Source organism: Mustela lutreola, chromosome 11 (assembly GCF_030435805.1).
Source record: "Mustela lutreola isolate mMusLut2 chromosome 11, mMusLut2.pri, whole genome shotgun sequence".
Taxonomy (NCBI): domain Eukaryota; kingdom Metazoa; phylum Chordata; class Mammalia; order Carnivora; family Mustelidae; genus Mustela; species Mustela lutreola.
The window spans coordinates 94,220,708-94,237,307 of NC_081300.1; the positions used below are offsets into that span (position 1 = coordinate 94,220,708).

Sequence of the window (16,600 nt, forward strand, 5' to 3'; positions counted from 1 at the left end):
TCCTGCTCTGAACTCCCTTAGGGCTCTCCTTGCATCTGGAATGAAATCCCAAGCCTGTGATCAGCCCGCCTGCCTCGCTGGCTTCACCTGGTCCCCCGGACTCACTCACTCCCTCAGCTCCAGCCACACAGGTCCTTCTGCTCCTCAAAGAAGCCAATCAATTCACCTTCTGCTCCGAGGCTTTTGCTGTCCCCACTGCTAGGAGCTTCCTCTTCCAGTCTCTGCTCAGAGAGGACCCTTGAGCCAACGAGAGGCAGCTCCTGCATGTTACTTTCACATCTATCTCATTCCTATGTAGGATGAGTTACTACCTGAAACTACCTGGGTTATGCATGTCTTAGTATCTCTGTCCATCTACTCCTTACTCACAGTGTCACCACGGCAGGGAGTTGGTCACTGGGCAGCAGTCTCCCCCTCACTAGCACGGTGCCTGGCACACAGTGGGGGGGATGAAAGCTGGGGACACAGACAATAAGGTGGTCTCTACCCACAGCGTGTCTGGAAAATGAACTATGAGCATGAGACGTGTGTGCACGGTTCCTGGCACAGAGCAAGCACTCGGTAAGTGAAAGATGTTATTTCCTCAATCAACAAGTATTCATTGAGCAGCTGCTGTGCACCTATCATGAGCGAGGAGCCAGGGAGGGAGCAGTTGGGAAAACTGAAAAGGACCCTGCTCTCCTGACCTGACTGTTCACTGACACTGAACAAAATAAATAAGTGAATTCCATAGTATGTCAGGAAGGGATAAGTGTTCTGCAGAAAAACAAAGCAGAGAAGGGGTTCAGGAAGGCAGAGGGTGAGTGGCTATTTTAAACAGGGTGATGGGAGAGGTCTCTCTGAGGAGGGAATACCTGAGCGAAGATCTGAGGGAGGCAAGAGACAGAGCCTCGCAGAGGTCTGATGGGAAAACACTCCAGGCGGAGGGAAGTGCAGGTGCAAAGGCCCTGGGGTGGGACCCTGATCACGTCAGAGAATTGTAGCAGTCTCCTCTCTGCAGTTTTCTTTCTCAAAATTGACAAGCACAAGTGCCTGCCGCCCAAGTGTTGCAGAGAGCGTGCTGCATCTTTCCCTGTGACCCAGCCGCCTGTCTCTTTAACCTTGAGTGCCTTTTTGGGTCTCATGTGTCACTGGGTGGAGAATGAGCTCCCCTTACTTCAGAAGAACGGCATGGGCTGGGGGGGCCTTAGGTGGTGTCCGCCTCACCTATTACTGCCAAAAGTGGTCATGGGGTTATTTTTAAACATGGAGAGGAAGTATTTATTGTTCCCCAGCTGAGGAGAGCTAGGCAGCCCGAGGGATTCTTCTTGGGAAGCAGTGCAGTGTCCTTTCCAAAATGGTGAGTAGTGAGGGCTCTGAGGTGTGATGCTGCGGGGTGGGGGTGGGGGTGAGGTGGGGGGGTGGGGGGGTTAGGAAACAGCACCTGTGAGTAGAGGACAAGAGGGGAGGGGGCGAAAGGTGGCTTTTGAGGGCTCCAGACCCTGGGGAAAAAAGCAGTGCTTGGTATGTGCGCACAGAGGAACCCCAATCAATGCCCCGATAAGCCACAAATAACAGCAGCTCCCAGGGACTCGCAAAAACAAAATAAGAGAGTTGGCTTTTTTATGGCTTGTCTACTGACCTCTCGAGGAATCAATAACTCCCAGGGCTTGCAAAATGGGATTGAACGCTTTTAAGGATCAAATTGTAATTCTTTTCTCTTGTTCAGGCAGCTGGGGAAAAGAATCTTTTTGTTTTCACCTTTTGAACTTGCAAATTTAAAACCTGTCTCCCTGGGTTGTTTGGTTAGGTGTCCCCCCTCCCAAAGCAAGGAGCTGCCAAATCAGGGCCAGCCTGGGGGAATGGTTAGGAGCACAGACTCCAGAGTGCAATTCCGCTCTGCCTTTCTGTGACTGTGTGACCTTGGGCAAGTGACCCAACCTCTCTGAGCCCAGGCTGACTCTCCAGTAAAATGGCTATGGTAGTAGTAGCAGGGCGCCTGGGTGGCTCAGTCAGTTAAGCGTCTGCCTTTGGCTCAGGTCATGATCCCAGGGGTCCAGGGATCAAGGTCCGAGTAGGACTCCCTGCTCAGTGGGGAACCTGTTTCTCCCTCTCTTCCCCTCTCAGTCTCTCTCTCTCAAATAAATAAATAAAATCTTTACCAAAAAATCGCATCTAGTTGACTGGGGGATTAAATTAAATCACGTATGGATGGTGTTCAAGCATTTGCTCTATTTCACATGGGGTAGGGTAGGGACAAAAGTTACTCCGCTCTTCTCTGCACTGTTTGCCTATGCAAGGACAGAACATTTAGAGCGGAGATCTGGAGATTTCGCTGCCACCCGGATCAAAGGAGAATGGGGGAGGAGGGAGCAGTGGGTTTTAACACCCTGAAAAAGTGTCATTTCATAAGGGTGTCCCTCATGGTTTAGAGAGCATGATGTTCCCCGCCCCCTCCAATCAATCCTCCTTCTGTGCATTACGGAAATTTTGTGACATGCACAGAAACAAAGGCGGCTGGATCTTGCTGGGGCTGGTCCGAAAGTGTTGTCTCCTTCCCCGGAGACGGAGACGCTTCCCCACCTCCCCTAGTTTGCAAAGGAGGTTCTGCAAGGCTTACAGCTCCAGCAGAACCAGCGTGCTTAGGGACACATTATTCCGTGTCCTCTGATCCCTCCAATATCGCCATTTGGAGATGAGTGTGGGCCTCATACCCCCATTTCACAGATGAGCAGCTGAGGCCCGCTCAGAGCTAAGACCACCTGACCTAGTTCTCTAACTCCCCAGCTTCTGACTCCTTTCACTGATGCTCCCTCGCAACCCCCTCCTCCAGGCACCAAAGAAAGCCAAGAAGAGAGCAGAAGGCGCCAATTCCAACGTGTTCTCCATGTTCGAACAGACCCAGATCCAGGAATTTAAGGAGGTGGGTGCAGCTGTTGAAAACTCCGCCCAGAGGGAGATTCCCACCTGTTAGAGAGAACGCTCGGGGCTAGATGTTTTTAATCCTCCAAACGACGCCAGATCCCACCTCAACATGTGCGTGGACTATTTAAAGAAATTATTTTTAATATTTTTTTTGATCATCAAAGCAAAGCACGTTTCTTGTTGAAAATATTGGCGGGGGTGTGTGTGTGGGGGGGATTCAGAAAAGCACAAAGAACATAAAACGACCTACAGTTCCACCACGCAGACATAATCAGTTAACATTCTGATATTGTCATTTTTGTATTGCGCGTATATACTTTTAAACTGTTTTGCTATTTTTCTTTGGGCAATTCCTCAGCAACATTTTCTATCATGTATTGAAACCACTCCCTACGGTTGCAGGTTACCTTTGTTTAGACTGTTTTACGATTATGAATAACACATCTTTGCTTGTTTCCTTGGGGTAAATTCCTAAAAGCAGAACTGCTGGGTCAAGGAACTAAAAACCAGACCCAACAGCCCTCTAGAAATGCTATACTAATCCCCGCCCCCATCAGCCTTTTCAAAAGGAAAAAGTGCCATTTGCCCCCATACCTCCATCAACATTGGATATTAATAGCCTAAAATATGATTTCTGCCAAACTGAGAGATGATAAAGAGTATCTCTTGGATTTTAAATTATATAGTCCCCCATTGTTGAACACTAGCCAGGTGGAAACGCCATCGCATTCTATGGGAGTGAGCCTTATTAAGTAAACCTAAGTACCAATTAGGCCAAATTAAGCCACTGCCCGCAGGCTTAGAAGGATAGACTCTGAATTAATTTTCCTGCAGTCGTGATGGCTCACACTGAGTCATCCACACTCCCACCTGGGCCTTTAGAGGAAAATACACCGCAGAGCCAGGTGGGTTCTGTATCAAAAGGGAAACAATTTGGGGCTCCAAGTGGGCCGTGAACACTTGTACCCTTTTGTCCTCACTAATGTTCAGATCACAGGAATGTTGTGTCCCATAGGCCACCAGGGAGAGAATCCCCAGGACGAAATATTCATACCTGAACTTGAAATTGTCACCGTGCAGGGAGAAGACGCCACGCCCCTTCCCCCTCACCCTGTCTCAGTCTCTGAATGAGATCAGCTGCTGGGGGGCGTGGGGAGGGGGTGCAAATACTTTCAGAAACAGCTGCAAAGAACTCAAAAAACCATGTAAAGGATAAGTCGTTTGTAAATTGAGCTGGGCATTTAAAAGGCTCTTGGGAGTGTTCCTGGGTGCTCCCTGGGAAAGATTACCAGCCCCGTTTTATAGCTAACTGGGCTCTGGTGGTAGGGGTCCGGGTGGGCGAGGAGACCCAGGTATTAACTTGATTTTTTAAATAACAATTTCGTGGAGATGTAATTAACACAATCCCAAATTCACCTTTGTATGCTACGAGCACAATTCGGTGGTTATTTACTGAAGTCAAAGAGCTGTGACTTCCAAACAGTTTCCTCACCCCAGAAAGAAACCACGTACCCATTAGCAGTCACTCCCCTTGCCCCCCTCCCCCAGCCTCTGGCCACCGCCCATCTGTTTTCTGTCCCCATGAATTTGCCTGTTCTGGGCATTTCGTGGAAATGCATCGTACAGCACGTGGCCTTTCGCCGTGGCTTCTCTCACTCAGTGTCCTGAGCCAGGCCTCCTCCGTGTCCTGTGTCCCAGCAGGTGTCAGGCTCTCCTTCCTTCTTCTCGCTCAGGAGGAGTCCATCACGGGGCTGGACCACGGTGGATCCATCCATCAGTTGATGGTCACGTGGGCGGTTTCCAGGTTGGGGCTATTGTAAATAAAGCTGCTAGGACGTTCAGACACAGGTTTCCATGGGGACAGATGTTTTCAGTTCTCTTGGGTAAACGCCTAGCCCTGGAGTTACTGAATCCTATGGTAACTCTATGCCTAACATTTTAAGGAACGGCCAGGCAGTTTCCAGTTTTTGATTCTCGATCTCATGGCCTTCATGTTCCCTGAATCCCAGAATCTCCTTTCCTCCAGTCTATAGCCCAATCTCTTGGGCTCCTCCATTCAACTACTCCTGGGCTGACCAACCAACCTCCCCCCTTCCACAGGCCTTCACCATCATGGACCAGAACAGGGATGGCTTCATTGACAAGAATGATTTGAGGGACACCTTTGCTGCTCTCGGTATGTCCCCCTGCCAGGCCTGCAGGAGGGTCTCCTTAGCCCACCCTCCCGAGGGGTGGAAGGGAGGACCACTGTAAAGGTCAAGAGCTTGTCATTTTTCAAAGAAATAGCTCAATCATGGCTGGCCTTTAAGACAAGCTTCGGAAGACAGCAAAGTGTTGAGGCTTTTAAGTGTCTTGACATATTTTTCATTTTTCTTTTAAAATGGTTTTTTTTGTGTGTGTGATTTTGAATGCAATGCCAGCTCGCTGTAGAAAATTTGCAAAATTCAGAAAAGTATAAAGAAGAAAACCATTAGGTCACATTCCACTGTCACATTTCAGCCTCTAAGTCTTTTCTAGGTACATCTGGTTTTTTGTGGGTTTTTTTGTTGTGGTTGTTTGAAGATTAGAATCATTCTATTTTGGATTCACCTCTTCAACATCTCAACAGTGTGAGCATGAGTATATGGAGCTTTTTCAAAATATATGTGTCCAACCTGCAACCACTCACCCCTCTCCACTCCCACTCCCAGAACTCAGCGCCACCATGAACAGCTGTGCAGGTTGTACACTACACCATTCTACAGATTACTATTCATGTCTGAAGCCACTGCAGATTTTTATATTTAAAACATAAATTATCTTAAGAAGGAGTGGCTTTTAAAAATTTGCACAAAGGCACTATATGGGCTTGTGGCCAATGCTAATATCAGAATCTCTAAGGCTGTGTGGGTTACAGCAGTTATAATCAGAAAAAGTTCCCTCAGGTGATTCTGATCTATCTTTCTCACCTCCAACTGAGAGGGATAATTTATAATATGAGCATTTCCCATTTAAGTAAAAAGTTAAAATATCTGTTTAAAATGTTCTGGGTTCTGAAGACACTATTATAAAAATAGCTAGCCCCTCCCCTCATTTGGATGTTTGGGTTGTTTCCAGCTGTCTGGCTATTATAAATGACATTGTGGAGAACATCTTTTCCAGTGAATCTGATCATGCCCACTCCATCTCTGATTGTCCCTATTCTAGATTCCCTCCAGTGTAATTACGAGGGCAGATGCCAGGGTCCTCAGAGCTATTTCTGACCCAGCCTGGGGGGCTCTGACTGTGTGTTTCCTGATGTAGGGCGTATGAACGTGAAAAATGAGGAAATTGATGAAATGCTCAAGGAAGCTCCAGGTCCAATTAACTTTACGGTGTTCCTAACAATGTTTGGGGAGAAACTTAAGGGTAAGTTCATGTGTAAGTCCATATATGTATATTCGTGTGTGTCTGCATTTGTGCATCTGTGTGTGTGTGTGTGTGTGTGTGTGTGTGTGTGTGTGTATTTTCATCTTTGGGCATGAAGGGCACCAGGAGGGCAGACAAGGGTTGGCAGGAGATGAAGACAGAGTAACCCTGGGGGGAGAAAAAATAAAAGCAGCAGTTCCCATTGCTCCAAGTCTTACCCTGAGCTAGACCAGACCTCATGCCACGCACGTTGGATGCATTCCCTCGTTTAGCCTCTAGGAGGAAGGTTCTCTTCTTACCTCTGGTCTAAGGCTCAGAGATGGAAAGCCACTTGCCTATGGCCACACAGCTAGCAAATGCTGGAGTTATGCTTCAAATCCCAGTCTTTCTAAATCTAGATTCACGTTTCAGCACGAGTTTGCTCAGAAGTGACTGGATTCCCAGCCCACTCTTTCTCATTACCAAGGTTCAGCGCTCAGAGGAAGGCAGGGCCTTTCCTCCAAGCAAAACAGCCTGGGTTTGGCCCCTCCATCTTTGGAGGGAGCTGGGCCCTGCCTCCTGGGGTACCGTGGGTCCTCAGCCACCCACGGCATGTTCAACCCTGTTCTCTCTTTCAGGGGCAGACCCCGAAGAGACCATTCTCAACGCATTCAAAGTGTTTGACCCTGAAGGCAAAGGAGTGCTCAAGGCTGATTAGTGAGTAGGATGTGTAGGGGGGGACGTGGGGGTTCCCTGCTTCCCACAACTGCTGGTGCCAACAACTGCTGTTTTCTCTTGGCAGCATTCGGGAGATGCTGACCACACAGGCAGAGAGATTTTCCAAAGAGGAGGTAATGGCATCTTGAACACACAATCACCTTAGCTCCTGTGTGACCCTCTTTCTTAAAACACCCCTGACCCCACACTGACAGAGACCCTGCTTCTGGGCCCCTTACCTCATATCATTCTCTCAACCACCCTATGAAGTAGGGACTACTAGTATTGTCCCTTTATAGGTGGGGAAACTGAGGCCCAGGGAAGTTAGTCACTTGCCTGAAAGGACATCACCAGTGCTAAATGCGGGGGCCTAGATTCAAACCTAGGTCTGACTTTAGGTCCACCTTCTTCACAGTGCTCGGAGCCCTGGTTTGAGCACCAATTTCCTGATGGAGTGAGGGTCATTTGCAGGGGGCCACATACTGTCATGTAGGTTCCACACTGTGCAATTCTTCTGGCTGTTATGCTCGTAAAATACACTACCCAGTTATCTGCTGGTTTCAATTGTGTTCCAGCAGATGGCAGTAAAGTGTCTGTTTTATACACACACACACACACACACACACACACACATATATTAAGTCGTATATATGACTTTTTCTGGTAGGGGCAGTAATATGCCTGGAAGAAGGGGCACTTTTGCTAATTTGCCCAAAGTCCTGTTAATAATATCAACGGCCCTGTTGATATTATTAGTGAAGTATTTAAAATAACCCCTTCTCAGGCTTGAAGCCATCAGTTTCCACATTTCACTAAACACTGTATTTAGGTTTCCCCCGGAAACTCAAGCACTTGAAAGAGCCTGCCTTCACCTCCTACCAGCCTGGTGACTTGGGTCAAGCTCTTTAACCTCCCTGTGCCTCAGTTCCCTCATCTATAAAGCAGGAAGGGTAATAAAACATTCCTGGTAGTATGCTGTGAGGATTAAACCAGTTAAGATGTATAAAGTGTTGAAGTATATGACAAGGACAGTGTTAATAAGCGTTAGCTAGTATTGGCTGAGAGGTATTTTTTTTTTTTAAGATTTTATTTATTTATTTGACAGAGAGAGTGAGATCACAAGTAGGCATAGAGGCAGGCAGAGAGGGGGTGGGGAAGTAGGCCTCCTGCCTCCTGCCGAGCAGAGAGCCCGATGCGGGGCTCGATCCCAGGACCCTGAGACCATGACCTGAGCCAAAGGCAGAGGCTTAACCCACTGAGCCACCCAGGCACCCCAGCTGAGAGATATTTTAAAAAATAACTAGTCCATACTTTTTTTTTTAAAAGATTTTATTTATTTATTTGACAGACAGAGATCACAAGTAGGCAGAGTCAGGCAGAGAGAGAGGGGGAAGCAGGCTCCCTGCTGTGCAGAGAGCCCAATGTGGGACTCGAACCCAGGATCCTGGGATCATGACCTGAGCCGAAGGCAGAGGCTTAACCCACTGAGCCACCCAGACGCCTGTCCATACTTTTTAAATGTGGAAATTGCACGTTGAAAAAAAAATCTAGATTTCTCGTTTTCCTCCAAGAATCAGATTCCCTCAAAAAGTCTGACCTCCTAGCGCATTTGGCTGCATTTGGCTGGCTCTGTCTGGATGGGTTGTACGACTGTTTTTAGCCACAGTCCCCAGCAGGCCCCCTTGCTCCCTTACACAACCTGCTCAGCCCCTTTGTGTACATGCATTTGTCATCCTCGCTTTACCTGCTATGGGCTGGGTTCCCAAGAACATCCCCGCAGGACAGCCCGTGGGGTCAGCACCTGCAGACAAGCAAGGGCGGGCAAGGAAGGAGGGAGGCTCGGAGGGAGCTGCTGACCCCAGCTCAGGCCCAAAGAGTGTCTTGGCTGCACCCCACCTCCCAGGGAGCCATGGAGCGAGGCCCCCAGGTTGGATCCCATCCTGATCAGTTGGCTGTGGGCTGCCCCGCCCAGGAAGGCCATGACCTTGGGGCTGACAGCTCTCTGCAGCAGTGGGGTAACAAGGCCTTCCTGGAGGGGGAACGGAGCGTCGTGTCCCCCCACCCACCCCCACCCTGCTGCCTCTGGCTCGGCACGGGGACCCGCACACGGTGGTCCCTCTTGCTTTCCCTCCCGTCACACTGAGCACGTGCTGCTGCCTCATTACAGATTGACCAGATGTTCGCCGCCTTCCCCCCCGATGTGACTGGCAACTTGGACTATAAGAACCTGGTGCACATCATCACCCATGGGGAAGAGAAGGACTGAGAGGGGCTCGCCAGCCAACCCTGGGCTTGTCTTCGGTGGGGAGGTGGTGCCTGCTGTCCTCTCACTCTGCCCGGTGATGCTGCCGTCCCTACTACTGGCCTGTCAGCTGTGTGGCTGCCTTGTTACCCATTTCCATCTTCTTTGCAGCCTCAGTGGCCTATCGATACCACGCAGCCACACATCCTGCAGCTAGAAATCCATCCCGAAGCTGTGTTCAAATAAACAGGATGTTGTGTATTTGTTCCTGGTGTTTCTCTGACAGAAGTGCCTTGAATAAAGAGGATCCTTTGCTAGTTCCCATGAAGGCAGAGTATGAGCGAGTGATGCCCCTGCTGTCATTATTATTGAATCCTTGTAACTCTTTATTTGAAATAGATCTTCCACAGCCACTCAGGACTATTTCTATCAAGGGCCACGATTTATTGGAGTGTTAACTAGAGGACCACAGCCCTTTTCTGCAGAGCCTAGCTTCCATGACATCCTCTCCTTTAGGATGCCATTGGAATGTTTCTCCCATAGATGTGCTTAGACAGGCCCCGCGAGAAATGAAGAGGAAGAGGCCTCACATTCATTCTAAGAATATGGCTCATTTGGCAAAAAAATCACATCCGTTAATTATCAGAGGTTAATTTCTAATTTCAGAAGTACTAGCTGTTTGTTCTGGTCCCAATCTCAGGGTGTTTCAGGAGTCATGGTGACCTCATACAAGTCTTGCTTTCTGTCTCAGCTCTTCTGTCCTAATTCCTCTACCCCATCCCAGGGTGGCTCCCAGAAGCCTAGTCCAGTCTCTTTGTAATGAGTGTGAGGAGGCACAAGGATTATGGAAGAAAACATTTATTCTCTCTGGTTAAGGTACAAATGTAGCCCCGTCTGTCTCAACCCGTTAACTTCTTCCTGAGCCTTGGATCATCTCCCTTCTCGGGTGTGCTCTCTGAATGTAAGTCCCTGCTTCGAAACTCTCTTGCGATGTAGTTGCTGAACACGAGCTGCTGAAGGCTGCTGTGGTCCAGGGGCTGCTCGACTGCATCAAAGACAGGACTTGTGTGAGGAGTTTGGAAATGAGTCCCAGCGTGGGGTGGGTGTAGATAGCTTCCCTCCCAGGGACGGTGCTTCTCTGCCCCATTCATGGACGCCCAAGGCAAGGATGTCCAGGTGTGGTTTGGGGACTGTCCACACTGCTGGGAGTGGAGTGTGTGCATTCTTGAGTTTCAGGGAGAAAAAGCATCAGGGCACAGGGATGCACAAGACAGTGATTGTTTTTTTTCCCAGAAGAGGATGTGACGGTGAGTTTAGTTTAATGTCAAAGAGACAGGGCCACCATGTGCAGTTGTTCAGGATGTAGACTGCACAGACATCTGGTGGAGACAAGTGAATGGATGGGCTGAAATCCAACCCCCACTCAATTGCCAAACCATGTCCACACAGAAGGGGCCCTTTTTCACAATCTGTTCAGAGGGGGTATCCCTTTGAATTCACACGTATGGGCCATAGAGACTAGTGTTAAGAGAACCCACTGATTATCAACATTCCCTTGAGCAGAAGTGAAGGCATCATCTGCAAGTTCCTGACCTTGTGAGGGCAGCATTACGAGCAGCTGGGTCCTGCCACCCTCCTCTTAAGAACTCAAAGGCCCAAGGGAAGCGGTGTTAGGGTGGCTAATGCCAGACCCAGCTTTTACTCCTGCTAAGTTTTGGTTGCCTCGACTAAATCAAACAGGAGGGTGTGTGTGTGTGTGTGTGTGTGTGTGTGCATGTGCGCACACACATCTGTGTGTTGGCACTCTTCCCCTACTCCCCCACCCCATCACTGACACACCCACACGCCTGAAGGGCTACTTAGAGAAGTGGGACAACTTTTTTTTTTTTTTAAATCCAGTTTCCTCTGATTACTAAAGATGTTCAAGATCATTGTAAAAAAAATTTTTTTTAAACAATACAGAATTGTTTAACTTAGAAATGCAAAGTTCTCTGTAAATCACAAGAACCCACTGTACGTCAGCCTATAAATCCTTTGTTTTTACATGTGTTATCAGATATGATAACATATCATACCTTCCCTTCTTCCTTCCCTCACTCCCCCTCCCCCTCCTCCTCCTCTCTGTCTCTCTCTCTCTCCCATTATATACATCTCTCGCCCTATTATCCATCAGGGCTGTCAAGGGCTGTCTTGTACACTGTAGGATTTTTACCAGCATTCCTGGACACTAGATGCCCACAGCACCCCCCACCTCCCAGCTGCGCCAAACAAAAATATCTCCGGACATTGCCAGAAGTCCTCTGAGGGGTAAATCACTCCTGGTTGAGGACTACTGAATATATATATATATATATATATATATATATATATTCCTATAATCCATATATATCACAATTATATCTATAACTTATATACCCTGTGTGTGTAAGAAAGGGAATGTATAGGGTCCCACTGCATTCTTTTCTGTGTCAGCATAGCATTCCCATGCATGGATCGGTGAACAGTAATTCCAGAAACATTTACTCAAGTAGGACGATGGGCTGCAGTGAACATCGTCCTACTTGAGTAAATGTTTCTTGAAGGACCAGTTTGCATGGGTGAGATTAAGGGCCTAATGGGTGTATCCAGGTCTCAGGCTTGTCACCCCTGGGGCCACACTGCCCCCCCCAAACCCAGATGGGGCTGATTTTCTCTCCACCTCCAGAAAGAAGGGCTGCCTCCGGCAGTGAGGGGAGCGTCATGAACTTCTGCCTGGGAAGAAGCCTGGCCTTGGGGGCCACTTAGGCATCTGGGTCCAGTCACTAGCCAAGTCACAGCTGCTTCAGCTAGGAGGTTGGGGGACACGGTGGGGGCGGCCCAAGGGTGGTCACAGGAAGAGTAAGACTCAGGGGCATGGGTGAAAGGCGGGATCAGGGATTCTCGTGTGCTGCCAGTTTGTAGACTGTGGACATTTTAAGGTTCATTTTAAATGGTCACAAAGTAGTGATTTAAAATATGTATATATCCAGGATCTCTAAAGTCCGGGGTCTTCATTGGGCTGTAGGGAGAAGCATCCCCCCGGCGAAACAGGTCCAGGGCCACAGCCACAGTGGAACCCAATGAGGCTCAAAAAGGGAAACTGAGGCTCTACACTGCAGACTCTCCCCAGCACAGGTCTCCTAGCAACCTGCGCAGGTCGCGGGAGGACAAGGACTCACCTTCATCCAACCTTTCGCCCAAGGGGTCAGCCCCGAACACTGGGGGGATGACCTTGATGGGTTCTGCAGGCTTAAGGAGGGCCGAGCCGCCCCAGAAGGGGTTGACGAAGGGCGGCTGGGTCTCGGTTTCTGCCCCTTCCATTTCCAGGATCCGCTTGTAGGACTCCAGCAGCAGCAGGTCATTGGTCTTCTTTTCGATGATGGCTGGGAAAAAAAACTGATCAGAACCAAGATGGCAGCCCAGAGACCTGGGTCGGGGGTGGGGGTGGGGGTGGGGTGGGGTGGGGTGGGGGGGTGGTGGGATTGGGGGTGACGCCCCCTGCTGGAGAGGAAGGGAAGGGACAGGACGAGGCGTCTCTCACCGGCTACGCCTTGCATTCTGGGGGCCGGGGGGGGGGGGGGATCTCATCCCAAGAGGAAAACTTGTTTCGAGACAAACAAAACAAAACAAAAAACCCCACCTGACTTTATAACACAAAACAGATATACATACAGAACATAAACGACTATATAGTGTACCAAGAGTGTTAAAACTGCCTGAGGACCACAACTGGGGAAAGCATGTCTAAAAAGATTCCTAAAGAGGCAATAGTGAGGGAGGTTGAGAAACACTGGGTTACGCCGAAAACTAGGAGCCCCGGGCAGCCCCTTAAATGCCTGATTTTTCTCTCTTTTAAAAAAGATTTTATTTATTTATTTGACAGAGATCACAAGTAGGCAGAGAGGCAGGCAGAGAGAGAGGGGGAAGCAGGCTCCCCGCCCAGCAGAGAGCCCAATGTGGGGCTCAATCCTAGGACTCTGAGATCATGACCTGAGCCGAAGGCAGAGACTTAACCCACTGAGCCACCCAGGCGCCCCTACAACTGATTTTTCTCCTGTACACACTCTGTCTCAGGCTTCACCACCTTTGCTCATGCAGGCTGTTCCTTCTGCCCAGAAGGCCTTTCCCTACACCCCTCCCCCAATAATGCCTGCTGGCATTTTAAGACTTGGATCAGGGCTCTGGTCCCTGCAGGAACGTTTCTCTGAGCAGCCTACTCCGGGGACCTGCCCCTCCTCTGTGTTTCAGTCACCAGAGTGGTACGCTCATTCACCCACTCAACAAATGATTATCAGACACCTGCCGTGCCAAGCGCAGTGCTGGAAGTTCCCCAGGCATGAGGAGAACCGAAAGGACAAGAACAGTAACTGGGAAGATGCAGGTCCTGACCTGATGAAGCCCATAAGCTTCAGTGTGTGTGAAGAAGACGGAGAGAAAGACAAATTTACCAAGGAACCTTGTTATCCTGATGATCATTATCTAGATTGTGTAACCACTGGATTTGGATACAATGTGGTTTTTTAAAAAGATTTTATTTATTTATTTGACAGAGAGAGACACAGCGAGAGAGGAACACAAGCAGAGGGAGTGGGAGAGGGAGAAACAAGCTCCCCACTGAGCAAGGAGCCCGATGTGGGACTTGATCCCAGGAATCGGGGATCATGACCTGAGCTGAAGGCAGCAGCTTAACCAACTGAGCCACCCAGGCATCTCTGCATAAAGGACATTTAAACTGAGATCTGAGAATTCTAAGACAAGGATACCAGGAACAGCTTGTGCAAAGGCCCTGGGGTGGGAATGCGTTGAGCGGAGGGTTGCAAGAATACGCAGGAGAGTGTGCCATGAGGTGGTAAGCAGGGACGGAAGTAGGATGAGAGGGAGGTGAGAAATGGAAGCAAGGGCCAGGCTGTGCAGACCCGGATAGGCAGTGGGCAGGAAAGAGTTAACACAGCAGTCCTGACTGCTGGCCTTTGAAGGGCCTGCTTCCCTGGTTGGCTCCAGGCTAGCATCAGGGAGCTTGGGTTTCAGGAAGGTTCCTATCATCATTAACTGATAATAGCAGCTCCATGTGCCTAAACTGTGTATACAAAACATGTTTCTGCTAAACACCTGTTGTTGTTGTTGTTGTTGTTGTTTTCCCCACACTGTGAGCTTCTCTAGTGAGCCTCCCTGGTGGACAACATTTCACCCACATTGTCACAACACAGTGCTGGGGGGATTAGCACATCCTGTGTGACCCCGCTGGGAGAGGACCCTTGGAAGCTTGCCCCTGGCTTCCTCCAGACTTCACCCCGGGCCCCTCTTGCCTTTTGCTGATGTTGCTTTTTATCCTTTTGCTCTAACAAATCATAACCATGAGTACCACTATATGCTAAGTTTATAAGGCTCCTAGCAAATCACTGAACCTGGCAGGAGGTTCATGCGGAAGGGGGCATGATGGGAAACTCCCAAACACAGACTGTATTAAGAACCGTAGGTTTTATTCGAAGAGCAGAGTAAGCCATTCATTTCAAATTGTCACGATCTGTGGGAGGTGCCTCCCTCCTCCTCCACCCTGAGCTCAGGCCTATGGCTAGAAATGTGTGTTCTAGTTCATAGGTATCTGCTACATCCCAGGCACTGCTCTGAGCACTTTATTTCTTCCTTTCCAACCTGTATGCTTTCCATTTCTTTTTCTTGCCTTATTGCATGGCTTAGGACCGCCACTGTGATACTGAGTAGGAGCAGCGAGAGCAGACATTCTCGCCTTGTTCCTGATCTTAGAGGGAAAACACTCAAATTATCACCCTTAAGGGTGAGGTTAGCTGTAGGCTTTTTTGTTGTCGTTGTGTTTTCTTAAGAGAAAGAGAGAGCACAAATGGGTAGGAAGGGCAGAGGGAGAGGAGATAGCTGACACCCCGCTGAGCAGGGAGTCCCATGTGGGGCTTGATCCCAGGACCCTGGGATCATGACCTGAGCTGAAGGCAGACACTTAACTACCTGAGCCCTCCAGGTGCCCCCAACTATTGGTGTTTTGTAGACGCCCTTCAAGGTTAAGACAGTTTCCTTCTAGTTTCAGTTTGTCGAGAATCTTGACCATGAACGGATGTTGAATTTGTCAAACGCTTCTTCTGTCTCTACTGACATGATCATATAGTTTTTCTACAATTAAATTTTATTTAATCTTCCCAACAAACATTGAGGTGTGTATTGGGCTTACTCCTCATTAATTTTTTTTTTAGATGAAAAAATTAAAACGCAGATTCAAAAAGTTGCCAGTGGCAACAGAGTAGAACCAGGATTTGAACCCAGGCGGGCTGGCATTATGGCCCACGTGCTTCGCACCAGGCTCACCGCCACCCAAGAATAAGCCCTCATGCCTGCTCATAGAAAGCTCTGGAAATGGATCCTAACGGTCCAGTGGGCCCCAGCTTGACTCACCAAAGTACTGTGGAAGGTTGTTGTCGGTGATTTTCCCTGTCTCCCCTAAGTGCCCCAGGATGGTAGTGGCATCACAATTAATCTTTTTAAACAGATTCTCCACCGAGGTCTTGAGATACTCCAAGGTCTTGCTGATTTCGTTGTAGCTGTTTTCATACACGTCTGCCTCCTCCGTGGTCTTCTTCAGTTTCTCCTGGTGACAGACCCCCAATTCCCAGCCCACATTAGCCAGACTGCTGCCCTGGACTCAGTGGTCCCATGAGGACTTTCAGTGCAGATGGGAGTTTGGGGTCCTCTGGAAATGGGGTCTCTGAACTACAGGATTTCAAACCACTCAGGAGGTACAAAATCAATCTACTAAGCATTTTAATTAATAAATGCTCAATTAGCATTTAAAGAAAGAAAGTAAATAGAACAGAAGAGAAAGGAAGAGAAAATACTAGTATGCATTTTAGGTAAAGAGGAGAAATACTGTTAAATGCACATTTTGTTTCACTTACATGTACATGTGTCAACATGTGTACTGGATTACTACGTCTTTTCATTTTTTTTTTTAAATAGGCTACACACCCAGCATGGAGGCCAAAGTGGGGCTTGAATTCACAACCCTGAGATTAAGACCTGAGCTGAGACCAAGAGTCGGATGCTCAACGGATTAGCCACACAGGTGCCCCAGGATTACAGTATCTTCTAGAAACTGATGATTCACTTTTTTAAATTGTGACCCCCAGGAAGGAATAACATTTTACATCACAGCCCAATGCATGCAACATACATACATATGTCCGTACACGTGCGTATGGGTGTATGTTTATATGTATTATCTAATCAAATGAAGTAAAAGTTTCACTAATCAATGCTCTATGGCGTGTTTTAATATTTTCTGTTTCATTACTTTTGAATGATTTGGTTTAAAAAACTGATTTTACCACT

The 16,600-nt window shown here is 48.5% G+C and overlaps 2 protein-coding genes across 3 annotated transcripts in view; one reads left to right on the forward strand and one right to left on the reverse strand.

The window, feature by feature from the left end:
• Positions 1 to 1,236: 1,236 nt before the first annotated feature.
• Positions 1,237 to 9,490, forward strand: MYL2 (myosin light chain 2). The gene is made up of 7 exons (XM_059140418.1): positions 1,237 to 1,339; positions 2,813 to 2,902; positions 5,005 to 5,080; positions 6,187 to 6,291; positions 6,909 to 6,987; positions 7,073 to 7,121; positions 9,155 to 9,490. The coding sequence occupies exons 1-7, from the start codon at positions 1,337 to 1,339 to the stop codon at positions 9,251 to 9,253; spliced, it is 501 nt and encodes a 166-aa protein (XP_058996401.1). The 5' UTR covers positions 1,237 to 1,336; the 3' UTR covers positions 9,254 to 9,490.
• Positions 9,491 to 10,071: 581 nt separating this feature from the next.
• The window catches only part of CCDC63 (coiled-coil domain containing 63), a 32,210-nt gene continuing 25,681 nt past the window's right edge, over positions 10,072 to 16,600 (reverse strand). For both annotated transcript variants that reach the window (XM_059139942.1, XM_059139943.1), the window contains 3 exons: positions 15,668 to 15,860; positions 12,427 to 12,630; positions 10,072 to 10,274 (listed from right to left, as the gene is read on the reverse strand). In XM_059139942.1, coding sequence (XP_058995925.1) covers positions 10,129 to 10,274; positions 12,427 to 12,630; positions 15,668 to 15,860 — 543 coding nt within the window. In that variant the 3' untranslated portion in view covers positions 10,072 to 10,128. The remainder of the gene's footprint in view (positions 10,275 to 12,426; positions 12,631 to 15,667; positions 15,861 to 16,600) is intronic.